This window comes from Pituophis catenifer, unplaced genomic scaffold (assembly GCF_029215685.1).
Source record: "Pituophis catenifer annectens isolate HBS135680 unplaced genomic scaffold, rPitCat1.0.hap2 SCAF_2, whole genome shotgun sequence".
In the NCBI taxonomy this organism is placed as follows: Eukaryota; Metazoa; Chordata; class Lepidosauria; order Squamata; family Colubridae; genus Pituophis; species Pituophis catenifer.
Genome location: NW_027256882.1, coordinates 272,079,021 through 272,100,716, shown reverse-complemented (window position 1 = coordinate 272,100,716; position 21,696 = coordinate 272,079,021). Strand labels below are relative to the sequence as shown.

Genomic DNA, 21,696 nt, shown 5'->3' with positions numbered 1-21,696 from the left:
TGGTAGACACCTTAGGAGCAAGACATTCATTTACCAGCAGGTAAACTGATGAAGTTCTATCCTTTTACGTAGCCTCAAGGTACAGCTTTCCTTTGTATGTTTGTGTGAGGCAGGTGGTTTTAAATAAAGCTCTTGGATTCAGCAACACACCATTTTTATTTTCTAAAAATGAACATGGGGCCTATCTGGGTTTCTGCAGCATTTCAAGAAATAATGCTGCAGGTAAAATAATGCTTTGCAATTTCAGTCATCATAGATAAAGTCTCTATTGATGACTGTAATTTCAAAATCGTCCATGTTAAAAAAAAAAGGTCTTTACTTGTTTACTTTAACTAAGAATCTTTTCTAAAAATTGCAGAAAACACAAGTTTTACATTCACATTTTGCCAACAAACTTTCTATTGCCATCCATTCTCCACTTTGTCAACACAACATGAACGAAGTAGGCACTTTGTCTAATCTAATCCAGCAGCATTTAAAATGTAAATTTGGGTCAATTATTGCATCATTTTGTCTGCATTTCCTGCATTGGGTGAGGAGAGCATATCTTTCTCCTTCCGTCCTGTCCTTTTTACAGAGGCACAATTGAGTGTGTTTTAACAAATTGCATTATTGTTTGGTTTGGTGGCAGCAGTACCTCAGATAGAAAGTCCATACAGAGAGCAATAAGGACAGCCGAGAAGATTATAGGAAGCTTGCTTCCTGTTATTCAGGATATTGCTTATAAGCGCTATGTGCTTAGAGCTCAAAGCATTGTTAGAAACCCCACACACCCACTTCACAGTCTGTTTCTGTTGCTCCCCTCTGGGAAGAGGTTTCAAAGTATTTCCAGCAGGACTACCAGATTCTGTAACAGTTTTGTTTCCTATGCCATTTATCTGGTAAATCCGCAGAGTTCATTTTTCTTGCCATATACATGTATACATCCAGACTAGATTGTGCTGTTTCTGTGTCATATAATATATGTGGGTATGTGCATAATTTCGTATTTATTTATTTATTCTATCATGGTTATGAAGTGTATATTAGAGGTGGTGACCCTTTGAGAGCTTGAGATATTTCATTTTATTTCATTTTAATGTATGCCAATTAGAATACATTCCAAGTGACAAAATTTTATAAACTTAAAGTTAAAAAAGTTAAAATACTGTGTGATAGTTTATTGACTGGTTGAGGTTTATGATAATATGTCAACTATTCAATAAGATATTGAATAGATATCAATAGAAATAAATGATCCTATTTGACTTGGACTTACCAACAGAAAGCACCACAAATCAACAGTTTAAAAATATATGGACAATTATGAAATCATCAATACAAACTTTATCTATGATGACTGAAATGACCTTTAAAATGTTTCTTCGTTATTGATACAGCTTTTCATAAAATTAGGCAAATATTCAATTCATGTAATTCAAGTAGGTTTCTTTCAATGTAATGATTATAAATTTCTGAATGAAATGTAAGTTGTTCAGAGTGTTAAACTAAATCATGTGTCATTGTGTCATTGAATCAACTTGAAAATTTCAGATAAGATTTAAAGTGCTTGAATGTTCACATATCCTTTTAATTCAAAAATCCATATCAATTGATTTCATTTGAAATTCTGAATTAAATAAATGTAGCTTTTCCAATTGATTCAGAAATTTGAATTGAAACTAGACTTATTCATATACCCTTACCTTATGAAGCCTTGCTTCATGGAATCTGAGGGTCCCTTAATGAACAGGAATGGTTCCTTCCTGCATTGCATGGCATTAGCTGAGATCACTTGGATGGATTACCTGAGATCACAGGGGAAAAATCTATATTCTGATAGCTTGATTATATATCCAAGAATAATGCCATAATAGCTTGATTATCCTATGCAAGAATAATGCCATAATAACTTGATTATCCTATGCAAGAATAATGCCAGGAAGAAGTCACGGTGTGGCTTCCTTCCAGTAATCTTGTTCTTACAACATTAATGGGCAATATGAATCATAGCTATTCCATAGAAGCTCACATTCAACTATGGAAGTATCTAGATCCAGAAAGGAATCCATCCCTTTTTTCCCCTCAGAAATATGTCTGATGCTTTTTTTAAAAGGAGGCAAAGTCCCACTGGCATCAAGTCACAATTCTAATACTAAATATTTATATTTTGTTTTTAATATAGGTTTAACTTTTTTATAAAACATAACGATAAAAAAGTAACTAAAACAAATGGTCAAAGAGAAAAAATAGAAAAGAAAGAGATAAGAGACAGAATTGGAAAAAATAAAAATTATAAAAAGAAACAAAAACATAAAACTTCCTTTACAAAAGATATAGTAAAACATAAATTCAACCCTTCCTTTAGCAATGAACAATAGCTTCCATTTTCTAGATAATCAATACATTTTACTAATCTTTTCAAAGGAAATTTATTATCAAAACTCAAAAAAGGAGAATGGAAAAAATATTCACTTTCCCTTTGACATATTTCTGCAACTTACTATTTGCAATTTAAAAACTTTATTTAATTTAATTTAATATTTAAATTTATATACCGCCCTTCTCCCGAAGGACTCAGGGCGGTGAACAGCCAGAAGTAAAAAAATCAAATACCAAATATAAAAACAATTTAAAAATGAATTAAACAATTTGGCCCGACAGTTAAAATCCCCCATTAAAAATCCAAATTAAAATACACAATTGGAGAGATTAGGCCAGCCCGACTTGATGAAATAAAAAGGTTTTAAGGGCCCGACGGAAAGTACGTAAGTCTGGAATTGTCCGTATCTCCGGGGGGAGCTCGTTCCAGAGGGCAGGTGCTCCCACAGAGAAAGCTCTCCCCCTTTATGCATTGGATTGGCTCTAAAATATGCCACAATAGCATATAAACATCTATGATATTTTAATTTGATACGAAAAACCTTTATTCAAGCATAAAAACTGCAGAAGCCAGTTTCTGATGGACCTATATCTTCATATGCAGAAAATTTACTTATTCTTATCTCTACTTAAAATCATGCCCATTAACGTATCTTTAAGAAAGCTTACTGACACTTTAGTGTCACCAATGACAATATGAATGTACATGTGTGAATGTGTTTTTGTGTGCCATTAACCTGATTTGATATGTCTAGAATAAATCCTCTAGGAATTAGCACTTCATGGGCCATGAATTTCAAAATTGAAATACCACCTCTGGGGAAAATAGAATTAGAGAAATAGACTGCCGAAAAGCTTTTTGACAATTAGCAAGTTGTCTCCTTTACTCATTTTTCTTTAAATCAAAAGTAGGTTAAGCATTTATCTCAAAAATCTTAGGCAGTCAAATAGGTATGATTCAGCAATGAGTGGATAAGTCTTATTATTGAATTCATTAGTATTTTCTCATGGTCTTCAGTGGATTTTTGTGAATTTTGATTCATTTATATGTAATATGGCAACTCAGAAATACTATCTATAGAGAGAGAGCCATAATCTGTAAAATCCATTTTAGTGTATAAATTGAGAAATGAGAGAAGACTTTATGAAATGGCTGCAAGAAGATTGGAATAAGGTTGAGAACATTACTATATTATATTACTAAGGTACTGCTGTGAATAACAAAGCCCAGGCTACATAGGAACCACAAAACACCAATAATGGAAAAAGATTTGCATGTAGATGGAAAGGGAGTCAGACAGAATGACTACCAGATATCGTCCTATAATTAATGTGAGAAACTGGTGTTACCTAAAATAGACAATGGAAAATTTGTTCTCATAACAAATTGAGAAATTCTCATAAAATTGCATTGCTCTCCTGTCCTCTCAGTAGTTTTATTGCTATCAATGTGGTATTATTTTGTACCACTTTGTTATATGGGATTTTGAGGTATTCTTTGGCAGTAGTTTCTGAATTGTGTGCTAGGGGATTACTGTCCATCACTTAGGTTGTTGTCCTCCTTTTCTCCTATGCTGTTTAACCTGCACATCAAATCATTGAATGAAGTCATGTAGAATTTTGGAGTTGAGCTATGTCAATATATTGATTACATTCAGTCCTACTAATAACATAATAATTCCAAAAAAAGAAATCATGAGAAATTAACTTAATAATGGACTGAATAAGAAATTAAATGGACTTTGACAAAGAACAATCTGTATTCTGTGATTGAGATAAAGCTTGGTCTAGATTCCCTAGAAGTAGCACTTTAACATTTTGGGAGTAGGATACCAGCTATTGCTGGACTTGCAAGCATTTGCACAATTACAGGTAGAATTCTCCATACCCTAATCGTATGACAACCTACTTTAGCTGTTAAGAGCTGTACATGAGGATACTTTTGAAACAGTTCCAGGATCTGCAAGGAGATTGCTGACTTGCATTATTGTACAACTCTTAAAAACTATATTCTGAGTCCATTCTTATATTAAATTGGGCATACATGTCTTGATATATAATGTTAATTTTGCCATTGTGCATATTCTCTAAATAGAGTTTCTCAGTCTGATATTGTCAACAAAATATCTCTTTTCCAATTTTGGGACAAAGTTGTCCTTATTTGTATAACAGTGTATCAGAATATACTTTAGTGAGTTGTGATATTTAAAAATTTATTTATTCTAGAAAGGTTCCTAGTAGAAAGAAGTGAAGTTTCCATCCAAGCTTTGTTTTTACTTTTTCTGATCAATGCTGCCCATTTGAGTACTTTTTGAATCTTCTTACATGACCACCATATGACAAAATGTTCCTTCTATATCACATTTCCAATATTTACAGTATTATTTTATGACTTATTTAATTTTGAAATTATGGATGGAAGTACATACTATCTTAAATCATGTACCAGTTTTCAGCTTGGGACAATACTTGGACTTTAATTGTATTGGTTGTATTTTGTTTTTTCTATCTGTGGAAGGAAGGAAGGAAGGAAGGAAGGAAGGAAGGAAGGAAGGAAGGAAGGAAGGAAGGAAGGAAGGAAAAAAGGAAAGGAAAAAAGGAAAGGAAGGAAGGAAGGAAGGAAGGAAGGAAGGAAGGAAGGAAGGAAGGAAGGAAGGGTTTTCTGAAACACAGATATATATTATTTTGCAAATTCATTCTCATAAATGAATAGGATATTTTTGTGTAGATTTTACTTAGAAGATGCTAATGTGTTCCATTCAAACCTGTTTGTTTATACCACAGTAGAGCCATTTTTTGTGAATCCTGAAAATTGTTCCAACAGAAAGTTCTGATATGCCTATCCTTCTTCTTACTTGAAGAATTAGTTTTTGATATCCACATTTTTTAAAAAAAAACAGATAACAGATGACAAGAGACGTCTCAGTCCAAGTTCTTGAGGAACCATATTAGCCAATATAGAAATGAGAAAATGAACAGGCACAGCAAATGAACAAGAAGTCTGAGCTAATACAAGGCAGATTTCTATGTTGCTAAAGATAAATACAATGGCGATTTCTTTTTCCCCCCCAAATGTAACCTTTATTTGTTCTGTCACTAGAAGCACTAATTTTACAGATTAAACAAATTTGACAATAGAAAAACTAGTACACTCTCAGTTTGTTGTCTTTAAATTTGCAAAGTGCCTTTACTTTGATGTGTTATTAATGCCACATAGAGGATGCTCGTATTCTAATATACATAGTATGCAGTACCATTTATTCAGTCACCAAATTCTTTCTCTTCACTTTTAATCCATTCTTCATATATACATTACATGATTGTCTTTCAGAGATTTGAGGCGCTGTCAAGTTAACTATGTTAAATACAGTCTGGAAGGCTCGCTAGGAAGTTTACTGCATATCTAAGAAAATATTTTTTTGCACATAAGAAATACAGCCTTGTTTTTAGTAGAATGTTCTTTCTTTTGCACTTATATCTTGGTGTCATAGTATTAGAAGAGATTCAATACATGCTCTCAACAGAAGTATCTTCTATTTATAAATAATAAAGTGGCTAATACAATTATTCTTATTGTCACTGTAATTCCCATTTAAGTTATTGAGACATCTATATCTGTAAATTTTCAAGATTAAGTCAGGGTCACTTTGGTAGCAGAATAGCAATCAATGTTTTCTACAAATGTTAATTGCAGGTGATTTCTTGAAAACAATTACTTCTTGAAAAATAAAGAAGGGCAGACAGATGGAAGAAAGATTCTCTAAATTAAATTGCAACATACAAAGAAAACTTTGTTCTTAAATCTTTAGCTTCCTAAGTACTGCATTATATCAACCTTTCTCAACTTGCTGCAGTCTAAGTAATCCAGACATTTATTTCCAGAATGTCCTGCTAATGGCATGTTGATTGAAAATTCTGGGCTAGTCAGATAGTTTATTTAACTATGGCTCACTTTTGTTATTTGCTTCTCTCCTCTTTTTCCAGCACAAATGAAAGGAGCTCCAAAGGTTTAATGTAGTAAAGAGATAATGCTCCCTTTATTATTGTCAGAGAGGAAAAACAATATGTTTTTTTCTTTTCTTTCATGAAATGTTTATTCTATTTATACAATCACAAAGTGATTTGCCTTATGAAATGGTTTAAGGTTCTTTTGCGCTGCACAGCATAAACTACAGGATGCCTTATGCCTTGATTTAATGGACATTTTTCCCTAGAACAATTATACCAGTATACTTACAGTAATTAATGCAAGATTTAGCAATTATGAATGGAAATGCCATCTTACAAATAATTATGTCGCTCAGAGGTGACAAAAACAGAATACTAAAAATGAGCATTAGTTTAACAAGGTTATTCTTAAATAACATAAACTATTAGAAATGGAAACTTCTAGAAAATAAACTGAAAATTATGGATGAAAGAATTTATTTTATTTTATTTTTTTCTTCCAAGCCTGAGTAAATTGTACAAAAGAACTTGGAAAAGAAAAAAAAAACAGAAAAAGTTAGCAAGGGAAAATGCTTTCTTTGACCCCTGAATTCTTAAATTTCTCTTCCAAATTATCACATTGTTCCTTATTATGTATTTTGAAGTTTTCTGAAGTTTGCACAACATTTTTTGTGTGTGTGCCTTCGAGTCAGCATTGCCTTCTGGTGACTATGTGGACCAGCCCCTGCAGTTTTCTTGGCAAGGTTTTTCAGAAGTGCTTTGCTATTGTCTGCTTCCTAGGTCAGAGAATGACTGGCCCAAAGTCTGATTTCATGCTTAAAATGGGATTAGAACTCAGGGTTTCTCAGTTTCTACCCCGATGCCTCATCACACCAATCTGGATCGCTTGCATAACATTGCTTGGTCTGAAAAGAAACAATTTGATGAGTATGTAAGGTATAATAGCTCTTGCAACTATTTTTAAAATATTGGCCACCAAGATTAAGAAATGCTTTCATATTCTGCATATGACACTGTCCCAAGCCTAAAACATTTATTTTATTTTCTACAGATTGAGAGTATAGATAGCCATTTGCCTTAGTGAATGGCCCTCCAGTATAAGAGCCCTGCCTACCACATTTCAAAGACAGTACAAGACATATCAGTTTGACTACTCAACTCTCCATCTGAAACTAAAATACCTTTAGAGGTTACAAGGGCAACACTGCTGCTGTGGAGAAGGAAGCTTCAGGTATATCATATCAGTACCACAAGTGGAGTATGAAGAAATAAAAGCTGTCAGTAAGAAATCTCAAGTGCATAGCCTGAATGTCACAACCAGGATTATAAAGACAAAGGTTTATCATGTTGCTTGCATAATGGTTTGCTAATTAGAGCTTAAGTCCCACCAGAGTAGCCAATTCTCCTTGTTCTAATGACCACATACCATTATTAAAGAAAATATCTCCTCTCTGCTCTGTGTGTATGTGTGTTGTGTGTATTAAGTGCATCTTCAAGGCTTTTCAATTATACATCTATCCATTTAGCATTCAGAACCTTATGCATGAATTACATAATGTTTGTATCACATTTTTTTTTCTTTTTTATTGTTTTAAATTTAAGTGCATACTACAATTAGCTAAATGTTGTTTTTATACAATGGAACTTCCAAGTATGTTAAAGATAGTAATCAACAAAAGTATAGAATAATGCATTGCTCAGTGGTTCTTTTAAAACTAATGAATATCTGACCATATACTTTGTTTTTAGAAGGAGTATATAAACTTTCTCAATAAATCTATACCAAACTCTTGAAAAATCGTCTTTGGCTATTTTCTCTCTCTCTCTCCCTCCCTCCCTTCCTCTTCCCCTCTCTCATTTTGTTGTTGCTGCTTTAGGCCAACTCATCTATTAGAGCTATTTGCCAACATCCCTGAATTCAGGCTGGCCTTGAAAGATTATTCCCTGTCTTCTATAAACTAATTGTCTAGTAACTACTGATGAAAGGTATTGTTAAATTTAATGCAGAATGTATCTCACAGTTGCCATCTAATGGCCAGCCACACTTTTTCAACTCAGATCTGGTAGCACAATCCAGTCTAAAAATGGTAGGTCCAATCTAGAAAGCCAATCTGAAATTTTCTGCATGAAAAGCATGTACTCTGAACTATACCATGTCAGGAGTAAGAAGCTCAATAATATATTCATAAAAACAGGTATTAATGTCTTTTTTAATTTCATTTCCAGAGACAGACCAATTCTTTCTTATGTTCTGGCTTCCTCACTTCTTAGATGCACTATGATTTCCTCAGTCTTTCATTATTCCCTCTGTCTTTCCTGCTGTCCCCCCCAAATGTTTTGGCATTCCACCCCAATGGCTTCAGCTAGTGAGGCAAGTATTAATTGAAAATGTAGTCTAAAACATCCAGATGATTTTAGGATATGTGTGCCTCTCTTAACCCACTATCCTTCTCTGTTTTGGAGATAAATTAAAACGTAAATTAAAGGTAATAGAAAACTAGTTAAGAGCTGGAAAAAAATAATAAATGGGTCAGAACTAATTATATAGGATAATTAGAGTCAATTTGGTCTAGTGGTTAAGGCACCTTGTTAGGAGACCCTGAGTTCATGTTCTGCCTAGTCATGAAAGCCAGCTGAGTGACTTTGAGACAATCACACTCTCTCAGTCCAACCCATCTCACAGGATTGTTGTGGGGAAAATAGGAGAAGGAAAGTTGGATATGTTTGCCACTTTAGGTTATTTGTAAAAATAATGAAGGTGGGGTATAAATGAGAACAAATTATATATTATCAGCACTTAATTCATTTACTGCCAACTAAAAAAAAACACCAATTACTCGTTATAAATAGTTAGCATAATAGTACTGAACATATTGATAATAGATAGCACTTTATACTATAGTATATACTATACAATTTAATGCAGCAGTATTTCTCAACCTTGGCAAATTCAAGCTATATGAACTTCCAGAATTTTCAAGTAACTGGCTTGTGTATTCTGGAAATTGAAGTCCACACATCTTAAAGTTGCCAAGGTTGAGAAATATATATATATATATATATATATATATATATATATATATATATATATATATATATCTTTGGTTATTCAGGTTTTCTCCCGCGTAAAATTGGCTCCAATTTTATGCGGGAGAAAACCCGAATAACCAAAGACCTACATACAAACACCCGCGAAACCTCAGAAAACAAACAAATATATATATATATATATCTTGCTTAATAATATTAATTTTATCCTCAAATAATTACTTATTAATTTGAAAAATTGACATCTTATGTCTGCTGATAACAATCACTGTTGAAAACAAAAGAATTAATCTGAGCTGCAAAATGCGTCTGAAAAGCTTTGGAAATTAATTCCTACTTGGATGGCAATGTTTGCTTCAGAATTTAACTCTTTGTTCAGAATGCAAAAAGGCTTATCTTTATTTTATTTTTCCTACTCCCATGGTCTCTTCTCCATGCCCATCTACCTTTTTTCCCCTTTCTTCTTCTTGTCTTTTTCAAAGCAGCAACCCTTTCCTCCTACCCCATCTCTATTGAGTATTTTTCTTCCTCTCTTCTGTTGCTTGTTCTGGAAGGAAAGAGTGGAAAGTGTTCATATTTGCTTGTGTATTTTCTGCGTGTGACATTAATTTATATATTTGAGACAGAATGGATAGGCCATGCAAATAAGAATATCACTGCATCTTGTAAAAAGTGTGTTATTTCATAGGATTCATTTTACTTAACAGTAATTAATTCAATTAATGAAGGACTCAGAGAGATTGATGATAGGTGCATCATTTGTAGACTTGAAAGAGGCTAGGGACATATCATCGGAGAAAATTTATCTATGTGATCGCTAAGAGTTGACAACAACTTGATGGTATATAATTGATCCATCAATCAATTTTAGGCTCTGCTTCTGGTAGACACACACGCATACAAACTCACAAATGCACACATGGATTTCTGAGTTGAGTTCCAAAAAAAATTGTAGAGCATTGCATCTAATATAACATTATGTCCATGTATGTGTCCAATAGTTTCCTAAATATTTGTATACACAGCAAAAAAAAAATATTTTAAAATCTCAATCTCAATGTAATACTCATGGTGTATATGTATGTGTGTTTCTATGTGTACTTGAGTTTATTTTGTTGTTTATAACAGCAGAATAAATGCAAGTTCTGATCAACACAATTTAAAAAGGACATTATAAAGCTAGGAGTACAAAATATGTAACCAAATTAGAGAGGCGAAGTTCTTCTTTTGGTAGGAGAAACTACAGAACCAACAGAAGAGAATATTTGTAGTTCAGGACTGCGGGATTCTTGGTGCTTTATGAGCTTGGTGATTTTCTTGCAGATGTTTCACTACCAAACTAGTTAACATCATCTGATGATGTGACCGAGTTTGGTAATGAAATGTTGCAAGAAAACCAACAAGACCAGAGAGCTTCAAGGATCCTACAGAATTTACAGTAATTGGAGCTCCCTTGCATGGAATTAATGAGGGCATTGGAAGGTATGACAAAAAATATCAAAAATCAAGATAGATAATTTGAGTAGTGAGTGTCATGTTTTCACAAAGTGAAATGTTCAACAAATGCAAGGATATTCATGTAGAAAAAGGACTATACATAATATCTGGATTCGACAGGAATCTTTTTATGTGATGTATTACCTAAACTCATGTATAAATATAACCGAGCTAACAATCATTGATCAGAAAAAGTTTGGGGATGATTGCTGAATCCACATTTATTACAAGGAAAAGTGGATATTTTAATCTGTATTTAAAGTTAATTGGCTTTGAAATGAAAAACTGAGTCATTTGTTATCCTCTTTCTTCCAGATATTTTACTTTGAGGCAGTTCTCCAATGATGGAACAGCTCTTTGGAATAGTCAGATTCTACTAGCATTCAATTATAACAACCATCCATAAGAGCCACTGCTTGTGTTTATGCTTGTGAATAAAGCTTTTTCTTGTATTTATTTAAAACATGAATTTCAAATACACTTTTCCTTATAGGGTCCCTTGGTGTTCTCTGAACTTGTTTGTACACATTTTATTTCTCAAATTAAAGGACTCCACAGTTCAACCCTCAGTTTCATATATTCTATTCTATTGAAAGCTTTTCCTTCAAACAGAGAAAACTAATTTATATTGTATGAATTGACAGCACTGTCAAAGATTTCTAAAAGTTTGAAATAACCAGCGAGAAATTATACAAATATACATTTTATAGTATCCACAAACAACCCAGGACTTACTACAAAATGTTTTAAATAAATTAAGTTCAAATTATTCTGCACCAATGCTACAATGTTCTTTCCAAATATATCTGCATTAGAGTCATTTTAGGATACTAAGATATATAATCTTTACCTCACATTTAGTGCTTATAAGAATTAGCATCAATAAATAGAATTAGCATTCTCTTTATATGGTTGAATAAAGTAACATTAATGAAAGATATACTGTTTATTCTGTAATTTGCTAAAATGCTACTTGGTCTATATAGCTTTTAAATAAATATGGAAGATCCTGCTAATCTGTTAACGGTTGATCTCAGAAGGTCACCACTATTTAATTTTCTTTTTCCCTTCTCTCTTCCATATGCCTGGAGAGGAAAATTAATATATTATGCACAGCAACAAATACAATGGTTGAAAGGACAAGGCAGGCATTCCAAGGTTAAAGATGGGATTTCCAAAAGCCCTATTATTCAATACCTTGGATAGCTCCCAGTTAAAGATTCTAATATTTCTCCCCTCTAACAGACCTCTATGCAAACTAATGCTGTGTATCTTAAAAGATATTACTCTCTGGTTTGCAAGCAGCAGATAAATTAATAAGGACAAAATCCATTCTATCCAAAAATTATTATTCAAAATCCCAATTGCCCTCAATCCATGCTCTTCATCTTCCCTGCAAAATCCTAATTTTCTATCAAGCTGATAATAGCCTGTACCCAAAGTATTGAGGAAGACAGCTAAACATGCATGTATTATCATACAAAAGCAATTTTTTGCACAGATCAGCATAAGCTATTCAATGGTGCATGATTCAATCAAGACTGTCTTTCCAAATTTCTCACAAAGCAGTGGGACTCGGGCATAGAGCTTTGATTTTTCAGAGCAAAAACAGCATTTCTAAACTAAAGAAAAATAAAATCTTAATCTGATTTCATGAGATATTTCTGGTTTCCTAATATTGATACCTTCTTTTGTCATGTATCAGAAAAAGAAGGTTCAAAGATTAATAAAGAACTCAGAGATATGTTGCTTAAATATTACATTTATTAGATGACCATAGCCTCTTGATGTGGCTGATAACCACAATTCACTTAAACCCTGGATCCCCAGACTGATGACTATAACCACTGGCATTTTCTTCGGTGCCCACCATTACTGCCAGACAACTGATTTAACTTCTTTTAATTAAAAATAAGAAGCTAGCATATCAAAAAGAAAAATATTCTCATCAAGGATAGCATCTTTTTTTTCCCAACAATACTTTTGAGTCCAAGAGGCATTCTTAAAAAATAATGTAGCTAAATATGATAGATATGAGAATGATAGCTATAGACCAAAATTTTGGAAGGGTGTTCACCTTTCCAGAAAACAGAGTATGCTGAGGAGCTATACAACATCTTGAAAAGAGATTATGATAGATTATTTTACCAGTTTTACCTCATGGTATTTTTTTAAAAAATTGGTTATCTGTAGCATCACAGCCATTTTGTTAGTGTCCCAAATATGTTCTGTGTCTACCAACTTATGCTGATTAGAGATTCACGTCTTTCACACTGGCCTATATATGTGGAGCCTAATTGTATGTGTAAAATTGTACTCTATAAAACACAGAATACTGTATGTGTTTGCCTATATATGTTGAAGAAGATTGGATTATTTGTACAATTTTAACTGTTGCACTCTATCCCATTCTTGCTTTTTTTTTAAGCAGAGAACCTATGTTGATATAAAGAAATGAATGACTAAATAAACAGTAAAATAAACAGTCAGTTAATGTTCTAGGTGTTTACCCATGTAAAACACTTTTCAGATATTACGTTTAATATATGTATTTGAGGTATACAGATCAACCCCAATCCAAACAAAATGATTAATTTAATTCAAATAACCAATCTAATTATTTTAATCTATTCAGAAAACTGAGTCAATTTCATTTGATTTTCTGAATTGATTAGGAGAGAAACGACTTAAATGGCTTTGAATCAATCCCTAATGCAAATGTTAAATGCACCAAAGTGGCTTCTCCCCCAATTTTCTGTGCTTAGAAAAGAGCATTTTGCACAGGACTCTAGTCAAGGTCAATCACATTGTTCTAATTTTGGCACCACCCAAAGAGTTACATGTAAATATTTTTTTCCTCACCTTTCAAAAGAAAGCTTGTATATTTGTTTGTCCTCTTTGGTCAGCTGGAGGGGAAATGATTACTTGCTACAACAATGAATGAAAGGAAGGGATATGTACAGTTTTTAGACATTAGTGGTTCTTGGTTTGTTGAAAAACAGTACCTATCAACTTTCAACAGATTCCACACAATAAGTGTGCCAGCTTTTCACTTCAGAGAATGAATACTTTTTGCAGAAGATAAAGTAAGGAACAGTCCTATTATTATAAAATGGGAATGACAGTAAAGTCATATTTCACATTGCTTACTTTTTCTGTGAAAGGTTTTTTTTAATGCAAGGTCTAATATCAATATTGGATGAATGAATGGAATGGATTAAAATGTGTATAAAAATATATTGTAAAAAATCAGTGAAATATTTTTACTTGTTAAGGAAAAAAAGGGGAGATTTTTAAAACTCCAACCTGTCTATCCTTCAAAACTGAAGGTCATAAGAAAAAAATATTATACAATGGTTACATTAGCAGACCGAGACTAGTGCATCCTGGGGTCAAATACTGTCTCAGGAATGAAGCTCCTAGGATGACCTTGGACAAGTCATCACCTGTCAGTTTAATCAACTTTGTGGGCTTCTTGTGAAAGTAAAATGGTGGGAAGCAATACATACTTTTGCTTCAATTCTTCAATTGAAGGCAAGATATCAAATGAAATAAATACATGGGATTTTTTAAAAAGAGGTATTGTTTTTTTTTTCCCTTTAAAGCAAGGCTAGGTGAATCAGATTATCTGTTTAAGCAACATATTCTGAAGCTGACAGGAAGAAAAAATTAGCTTCTTGTCAGGTGTTTAAGAATAATCTGTTCCATTGGGACTGAAAGCCATGCAAATGAGCCAGCTTGCCAGTTCAAATCCCAAAGGTTATGATAGCATTCTGAAAGCCAGTGTTATCTCTGCTTAAGGACTTGAATCGGAATCGGAGAAATCCAGGTTCAAGTCTCCATTCAGCAAGGAATTCAGTGGTTATATGCCCCCAACTTGCTTAACCAAATCAGCTAACAATTCAATTTTCTGCTTTTACATGGTCTATGCTTGGTTAATGATAAAGTTGATTTTGAAATTTATTTATTTGTAGATTAGGGGCTATATGTGAACCTAACCTGTTCAGTTACATTCATGGATCAACGTATTCCCATGTAAACCCAGGAATGAATAAATAAATGAATAAACTTAGTTTCCAAGTAAAGCAATTTGTGTGAGGAAAAAGCCACTACTGTACGATTTGTGGCCAAACAAATATTCAGTATCCTACATCAGAGAATTATCGTGGACAGGAAATGACAGAGAACCTTCTTCATTTCCATCACCTTAATGTCTCAGAGGAAAGATGAGATCTAATTTTAAAATAACCAAATAAGTGTACCCAGGAGCGTATTTAGATTTATGGACAAGACTGGCATGTGTTTTCCAAATGGAATTTGATTCTTGTTTTTTGCAGGAAGACAGAAGAAACGGAAAAGGGAGGAAGAAGCTCTGTAATTTCTATGGCCCTCATCCTCGCTTCTAGTTTCTTGGATGGTCTTTCTTGAGACAGGAATGACTTCTGGTGAAGAAAACTTTGTCAGGGAAGAAGACTAAAGTAGCTCTCTGAGATTAAAAATAAAAATAGGATGTGCCTTTAAGCAGAAGTCCCGGCATTTATTTATTTTTTTCCCACAATTCTCGTCAGCAGCAGATATCAAATTATTGGAGTGGGCTGAAGAGAGACAGACAATGCTGACTAAGGCGACAGACAGAAACATTTCATCCTATCCCTCCTCCTCCTCCTCTCTCCTCTGAGTTATCAACTCAGAGAGTGCAACACACTTCTAGGTTTAACATCCAGAGATATTTTGTACAGCACCGAACATCCGGCTGGCACTTTCAAAACGAGCAATAAATACGCCCCTTGCAGTTGGGACAGAGTTGGCCCACGCCTGCTCAACCTCACCAGTTGCAAACCGGCTCTCTTTTCCTGCCGCCCAACCAAGCGCCCCTCACCTGAAGTCGCTGTACGGATGGATGATCCAGAATCCTGCAGTTTTAACCCTTTCCTGCTCCTTCTCCACCGCTCTCTGGCTGCCGAACATGCGGAGGGAGAATTTGTTAACCCCGGGCTGCAGCATGGACGTGAACTGCCGCTGCATGAAGCCGTACTGGCGCCGGGCGCCTTCGGCGTTGTCGAAACCCCCCGCCGGTTCTTCGGCGCCGCCGTTGCCTTCCAGTTTGAAACAGACCGAATTGCCATGCTCCTTAAGGCTCCCGCCGGCGCTCGGGCTGCTCAGCCCTTTCTCCGCTGCCGTCTTTGCCTGGGAGCAGGCGTTGGTGCTGGGACTGCCTTCGTCCCGGCTGCCGGGCGAGGAACCCGGCTTGTTGCCCTCCATGGCAAGGTCCGGCGACCAGGAGAGCGCTCCAGCCTGTCCGGCTCCACTTGAGCCGCCGGCGGAAGAAAAAGAGAGAGAGAGCCAGCTAGGCGAGCCGGGCTCCCTCTGAGCACTGAGGAGAGGAGGAGGAAGAGGAGGCGGCGGCGCTGCTGGCTGGTCCTACCCGCCCTTCAGCAGCGCTTCACTGCCCTGTGCCGCTCCTGGCATTGGCCAAGCCGGCAAAAGCCGCTTCTCGCTCTGGCACCGACCGACAGGGGCGGAGAGAGAGTGAGAGAGAGAGAGAAAAAAAAGAGAGAGAGAGAGAGAGAAAAGCCGGATTTTACCGCTCCGCGCCCTCTGCTGGTGGAACGCCCCGCCTGGCTCCGCCCCTTCGCCCCCCTTCCCTCGTCTCGACATTGAGCGACCCGGCGGAGCCCTTGAGAGAGAGGTGGGGGGGGGTAGGAGGAGGAGGGATGGGCCTTTTCCTTCAGCTTGGCTGAACCGGCGTTTTTTTTCCCCAAAAACCGCCTCCCGCTCGGTGAGGTGTGGGCGCTCCAAACCTGACCTGCCGGTGGCTTTTGATTTGGAGTTTCGTCTATGAGTTTTCACACTCGGTCTGTCGCTTAAAGAGAAAGAGTTACGGATGCAGGGGTCTCCAACCTTGGCTACTTTAAGCCTGGTGGACTTCAACTCCCAGAATTCCCCAGCCAGCAGCTGGCTGGGGAATTCTGGGAGTTGAAGTCCACCAGGCTTAAAGTAGCCAAGGTTGGAGACCTGGTCTACAGAACCAGCGGGAAGATGTCCCCCACTCCTGCTCACTTGCCAAGCAGTCCCTCAGCCGGTTCTTTCAAAAGAGGGTGGCAGATTCAGAAGGTGGCGTTAGGCTGCGCGCTGCAACGGGGCACAGCTGCCTTTTGCAAAGGCAGGTTGGCTGATTCATAGGTGCTAGTTCATACACACACACACACACACACACACACACACACACACACACAGTCGAGTTGTAACTGCTGGTGAGATGGAGTCCTTACAGAGGTGTTGAAAACACTGGGGGCTGGAGAGAAACCTGGTTTCAGTTGCTGGCAATGCTTCTCAACAATTGGCAATTTGAAGATGTGCGTGGACCGCAATCCTTGAGAATTCCCCAGCTATCACTGGGCATCTTCAAGCTGCTAAGAAACACTGTCCGAAAGAGAAAGGACTAGAAATATCTGTTAAGAAAGTCAATGTCAAGTTTTCCCAGAAAAAATTCTTAAGGCTGAGATCCGTTGTATCTGGGACGCATTTGCCTGGGTGAGCTTTTCTTCATGGCTGATGTTGAAGGAATGTCTAGACACTCTTATATTTACAAAGTTCCTGCATCAACAAGATGACCTCCAAGGTCTTTTGCCAATTGTGCAGTTTCATATCACTCTGGTCATCTCAGGTACAGTGCTTTTGCTTGAGGTCTTGAAGATCACAATAATTGGAAAACTCCAAAAGAAATCTTCCAATTCTTTTATTCAGTGGTGAAATCCAAGATTTTTTACTACCGGTTCTGTGGGCATGGCTTGGGCGTGGTGTGGCTTGGCTTGGTGGGTGTAGCTTGGTGGGCATGGCAGGGGAAGGATATTGCAAAATCTCCATTCCCACCCCACTCTGAGGCCAGCCAGAGGTGGTATTTGCCAGTTCTCCGAACTGCTCAAAATTTCCGCTACCGGTTCTCCAGAACCTGTTAGAACCTGTTGGGTTTCACCCCTGTTTTGATGGTTTACAGGGGGTGTTCTTTCATTCATTGTGATCTTGAGCATCACAAGAGAAGAAATGGGAAGCATGTTTAACATTGTGTATCCTTTTTAAAGTTCTGCTTCACCTTACTGGTGAGATACCCAGAATCACATAAATGCCTATGACTGAATATGGATTTAAACCATCTGGCAGCAAGTAGCCAATCTTCCTATTGCCAACAAATTAAGAAGAATCAGACACTGAAGCTAGAAAAAATCTTAAGAGTGGGAAGATGAAAAAGCATTCTGGGGAAAGTCAAAGGAAAACCCTTATTATATTTTTTCCCAACCCAAAAAAGTGGTGTAGCTTTCAGAAGTCAGTGGAGTCTTTACTATAACTCTCCTGTAATTTAAACCATCATGATGTATTTCGCACAACTTGGCATCAGTGGTGGGTTTCAAAAAATTTTACTACCAGTTCTGTGAATGTGGCTTGCTGGGCATGGCATGGCTTGCTGGGTGTGGCTTGTTGGGCGGGTCAGGGGAAGGATACTGTAAAATCTCCATTCCCACCCCAATCCAGGAGAAAGTTACTGCAAAATCCCCATTTCCTCCCAATCATCTGGGACCGATGATTTGAAAACCTGGTTATTTCATAGCCTGGACTGATGAGGGGGGGGGGGGTTTCTTAATAGTTTTTAAACTGATTTTAAACTGTTTTAATTTGGACTTTTAATTTGATATTGCATTAATGTCATTGTGTATTTTACTGTTGTGAGCCGCCCTGAGTCCATTGGAGGTAGGGCGGCATATAAATCGCATTAAACTTAAACTTAAATTTAAAACTTGGGAGGCAGAGAATAGATGGGGGTGGGGCCAGTCAGAATTTTTACTACCGGTTCTCCGAACTACTTACAATTTCTGCTACCGGTTCTCCAGAACTGGTCAGAACCTGCTGAAACCCACCTCTGCTTGGCATATAGAGTGGGAAAATTGGAGAAAGGTCAGGCCAGGTTTTGCTTTTAGAAGAAAAAGGGCCACACAGCTTCAAAAGATATCCTCAGGGTGTGATGAAAAAAAAAATCAAGATAGTGACTACAACAGTGAGATCAAAGTTCCACAACACACATGATTTATGCAACACATTAATGATGTATGCAACGCATACAAAAAGAAGACAAAAGCTTTGTTTGCAGTCTGGTGGTACCTATCATGACTTTTTATCATGCCCTCCTGTGGGCACCCCTGCTTCTCAAAGTAGATTTGAAGTAAGTGCTTTTTTTTTTTTTGAGTATTCTTTCAGAATTTTAAATAAGTCTTATTTCTAGTCTACCTTTTTTTTTTTTTTGCAAAGAAGAGCACTTTTTTTTTCTTTCTAAATTATGTCCACAGAGATTTACCCAAAATCATCCTGGAAATTGTGTAATTTAGTGAGGATTTCAGCATAGCTTTGCCCAGTTCTGATCCTCTAATCCAACAATTGATAGGCAAACAGAAAACCTGTGAGCAGCACTATTTTACAATAATCTGCCAGAACATTGTGTACCTCTCTCATTGCAATATTTTTTTGCTATCCTATGAAGGAGTAAAATCAGGATGGTAACAAACTCTGCCAGGTTCCAAAATTCACAGTCATATTTCCTTTTCTCCTCATTTGCTTTTCAAGAATGACATTACAACAGTATACATAGAAAACAGTGGTGAAATCCAAATTTTTTTACTACTGGTTCTTTGGGCATGGTTTGGTGGGCGTAGTGTGGCTTGGTGGGCGTGGCTTGGTGGGCGTGGCAGGGGAAGGATACTGCAAAATCTCCATTCCCACCCCATTCCGGGGGGAAGGATACTGCAAAATCTCCATTCCCACCCCACTCCAGGGGAAGGATACTGCAAAATCCCCATTCCCTCCCCACTCTGCGGCCAGCCAGAGGTGGTATTTGCCATTTCTCCGAACTGCTCGAAATTTCCTCTACCGGTTCTCCAGAACCTGTAAGAACCTGCTGGATTTCACCCCGATAGAAAAGAAGATACAGAAAGAGAAGCAAAACACAACTCTATTGCATAATGCATATCCCATTCTGAAAAGTGTCATTTAAAAATAATTGCTAACATATGAACATTGATCTTTAACAAAAGTTAAAGAACCGTTACAAACCATTCCAATATTCAGATTTTGCTATACCGGGTCTTTCACGATTTTCTGTTTTCCATTGTATCTGTTTAAAAATGACTGTTGCTTTAAATCTATAGGCTCCATAATGGGAGATTTTGCTCTTAGACTATTTCTGAAAAGAAGAAAAGAGATGCTTCATGATGTGTACATCCACATGCTTTACAAGTATTATCTGTGCAGTTCTGTTAAAAGGGTTAGACGTGATATAATTTTGGAACACATCACTGAAATCTGTTTTAGAAGCCTGGTTACAAAACATTCTGTCTCATTAGAGTTTGCAGTGATTGTCCTATGTTTTGTATGAACCTAGGAATAACAGTGCTGAATCATTAGGATTACAGGGAGACACAGACAGAGACACATATTCCTAATTCCACATGACACATGGAGATTCCTTCTTCAATACTAATCTGTGCTTGTGCCATTTAATGTTACTAATTGCTTTAGGGTGAGTACGGACAGCTGGAAAATGACAGTTGTTCCTTAAGCAGAGATCATCTACTTTAATGTTCAATGGAAAGGTTGAAATAATTTTAATTGCCACAATCCTGAAGCCACACTGTACCCATGTAGGAATGTGCCTGGGAAAAATACATTAAGCTGTCCAGGGTGGATTTTATCTACCTCCAAAGCAGGGGTGAAATCCAGCAGGTCCTGACAGGTTCTGGAGAACCGGTAGCAGAAATTTTGAGTAGTTCGGAAAACCGGTAGCGGAAATTTTGAGCAGTTCGGAAAACCGGTAGCGGAAATTTTGAGTAGTTCGGAGAACTGGCAAATACCACCTCTGGCTGGCCCCAGAGCGGGATGGGAATGGAGATTTTGCAATATCCTTCCCCTGGAGTGCGGTGGGAATGGAGATTTTGCAGTATCCTTTCCCTGCCACGCCCACCAAGCCATGCCCACAGAACCGGTAGTAAAAAAAATTGGATTTCACCACTGCTCCAAAGGAAAAGGATATTTTATATGTCTGAAAATATCTAGTTCATTGCAAACACAACTGATTTAAAAAATGATTGTGCAAGCTTTAAACATGATTCAGAAGAAATGTATCAAACTTATGCAATCAGCAATGAGCCCCACTGCCACTCATTAAAGTAGCTATGTCTTTTGTCAGGATTTTGTGTGAGTCTGGAAGAAGATGCAGTTGCTTTAATAGTTGGATTAGGCATTGCATTAAAACAGATTTACAAATAAATCTGAAAAAGGATGTAGTTGCTTTAAATAATAGAGGTCCTGCTTTCTGGAAAAAAATTTCTTCTATATTTTTTTGCTGCATCTACTGACCAAAATTTCATTTTTACTTATTTTATTTTGTTTAAATTTAATTTATTACTCTATTTATTCATTGCTTACCCTCTTTCTGAAACTAAGGATCTTGTATACATGACCTAAATATTTTGATTTTTCTTTTTTGGCTGGGAAGAACATCCCTTCCCCCCATGCCTCCAAATACCAGGAGCAACTATTAATATCAAGCAGCAGCTATGAATTCAGTCTGTAAATTACATCTTGAAGCTCACTTTCTAGTCTTAATGGTGTTTCATAAAGAGGTTGGCAGCTATGGATTATGGATTAAAATGCTAATTGAATCAAGAAACTTGGTTGAATGTAGGATCATAAAGAATGATGTGCAAATACTTTCTAAATGAAGCTCACTAGATGATGTTGGATCAGTTACTGTCTTTTAATTCAAGCTTCTGCATAAAGTTGTTCTGAAGAAAAATG

General features: G+C 36.5%; 1 protein-coding gene across 1 annotated transcript in view; it reads right to left on the bottom strand.

Annotated features, from left to right (window-relative positions):
- The window catches only part of HCN1 (hyperpolarization activated cyclic nucleotide gated potassium channel 1), a 166,223-nt gene extending 150,101 nt beyond the window's left edge, over window positions 1-16,122 (bottom strand). Inside the window, exon 1 of the mRNA XM_070935902.1 lies at window positions 15,734-16,122. Coding sequence (XP_070792003.1) covers window positions 15,734-16,116 — 383 coding nt within the window. The 5' untranslated portion in view covers window positions 16,117-16,122. The remainder of the gene's footprint in view (window positions 1-15,733) is intronic.
- Window positions 16,123-21,696: the final 5,574 nt, after the last annotated feature.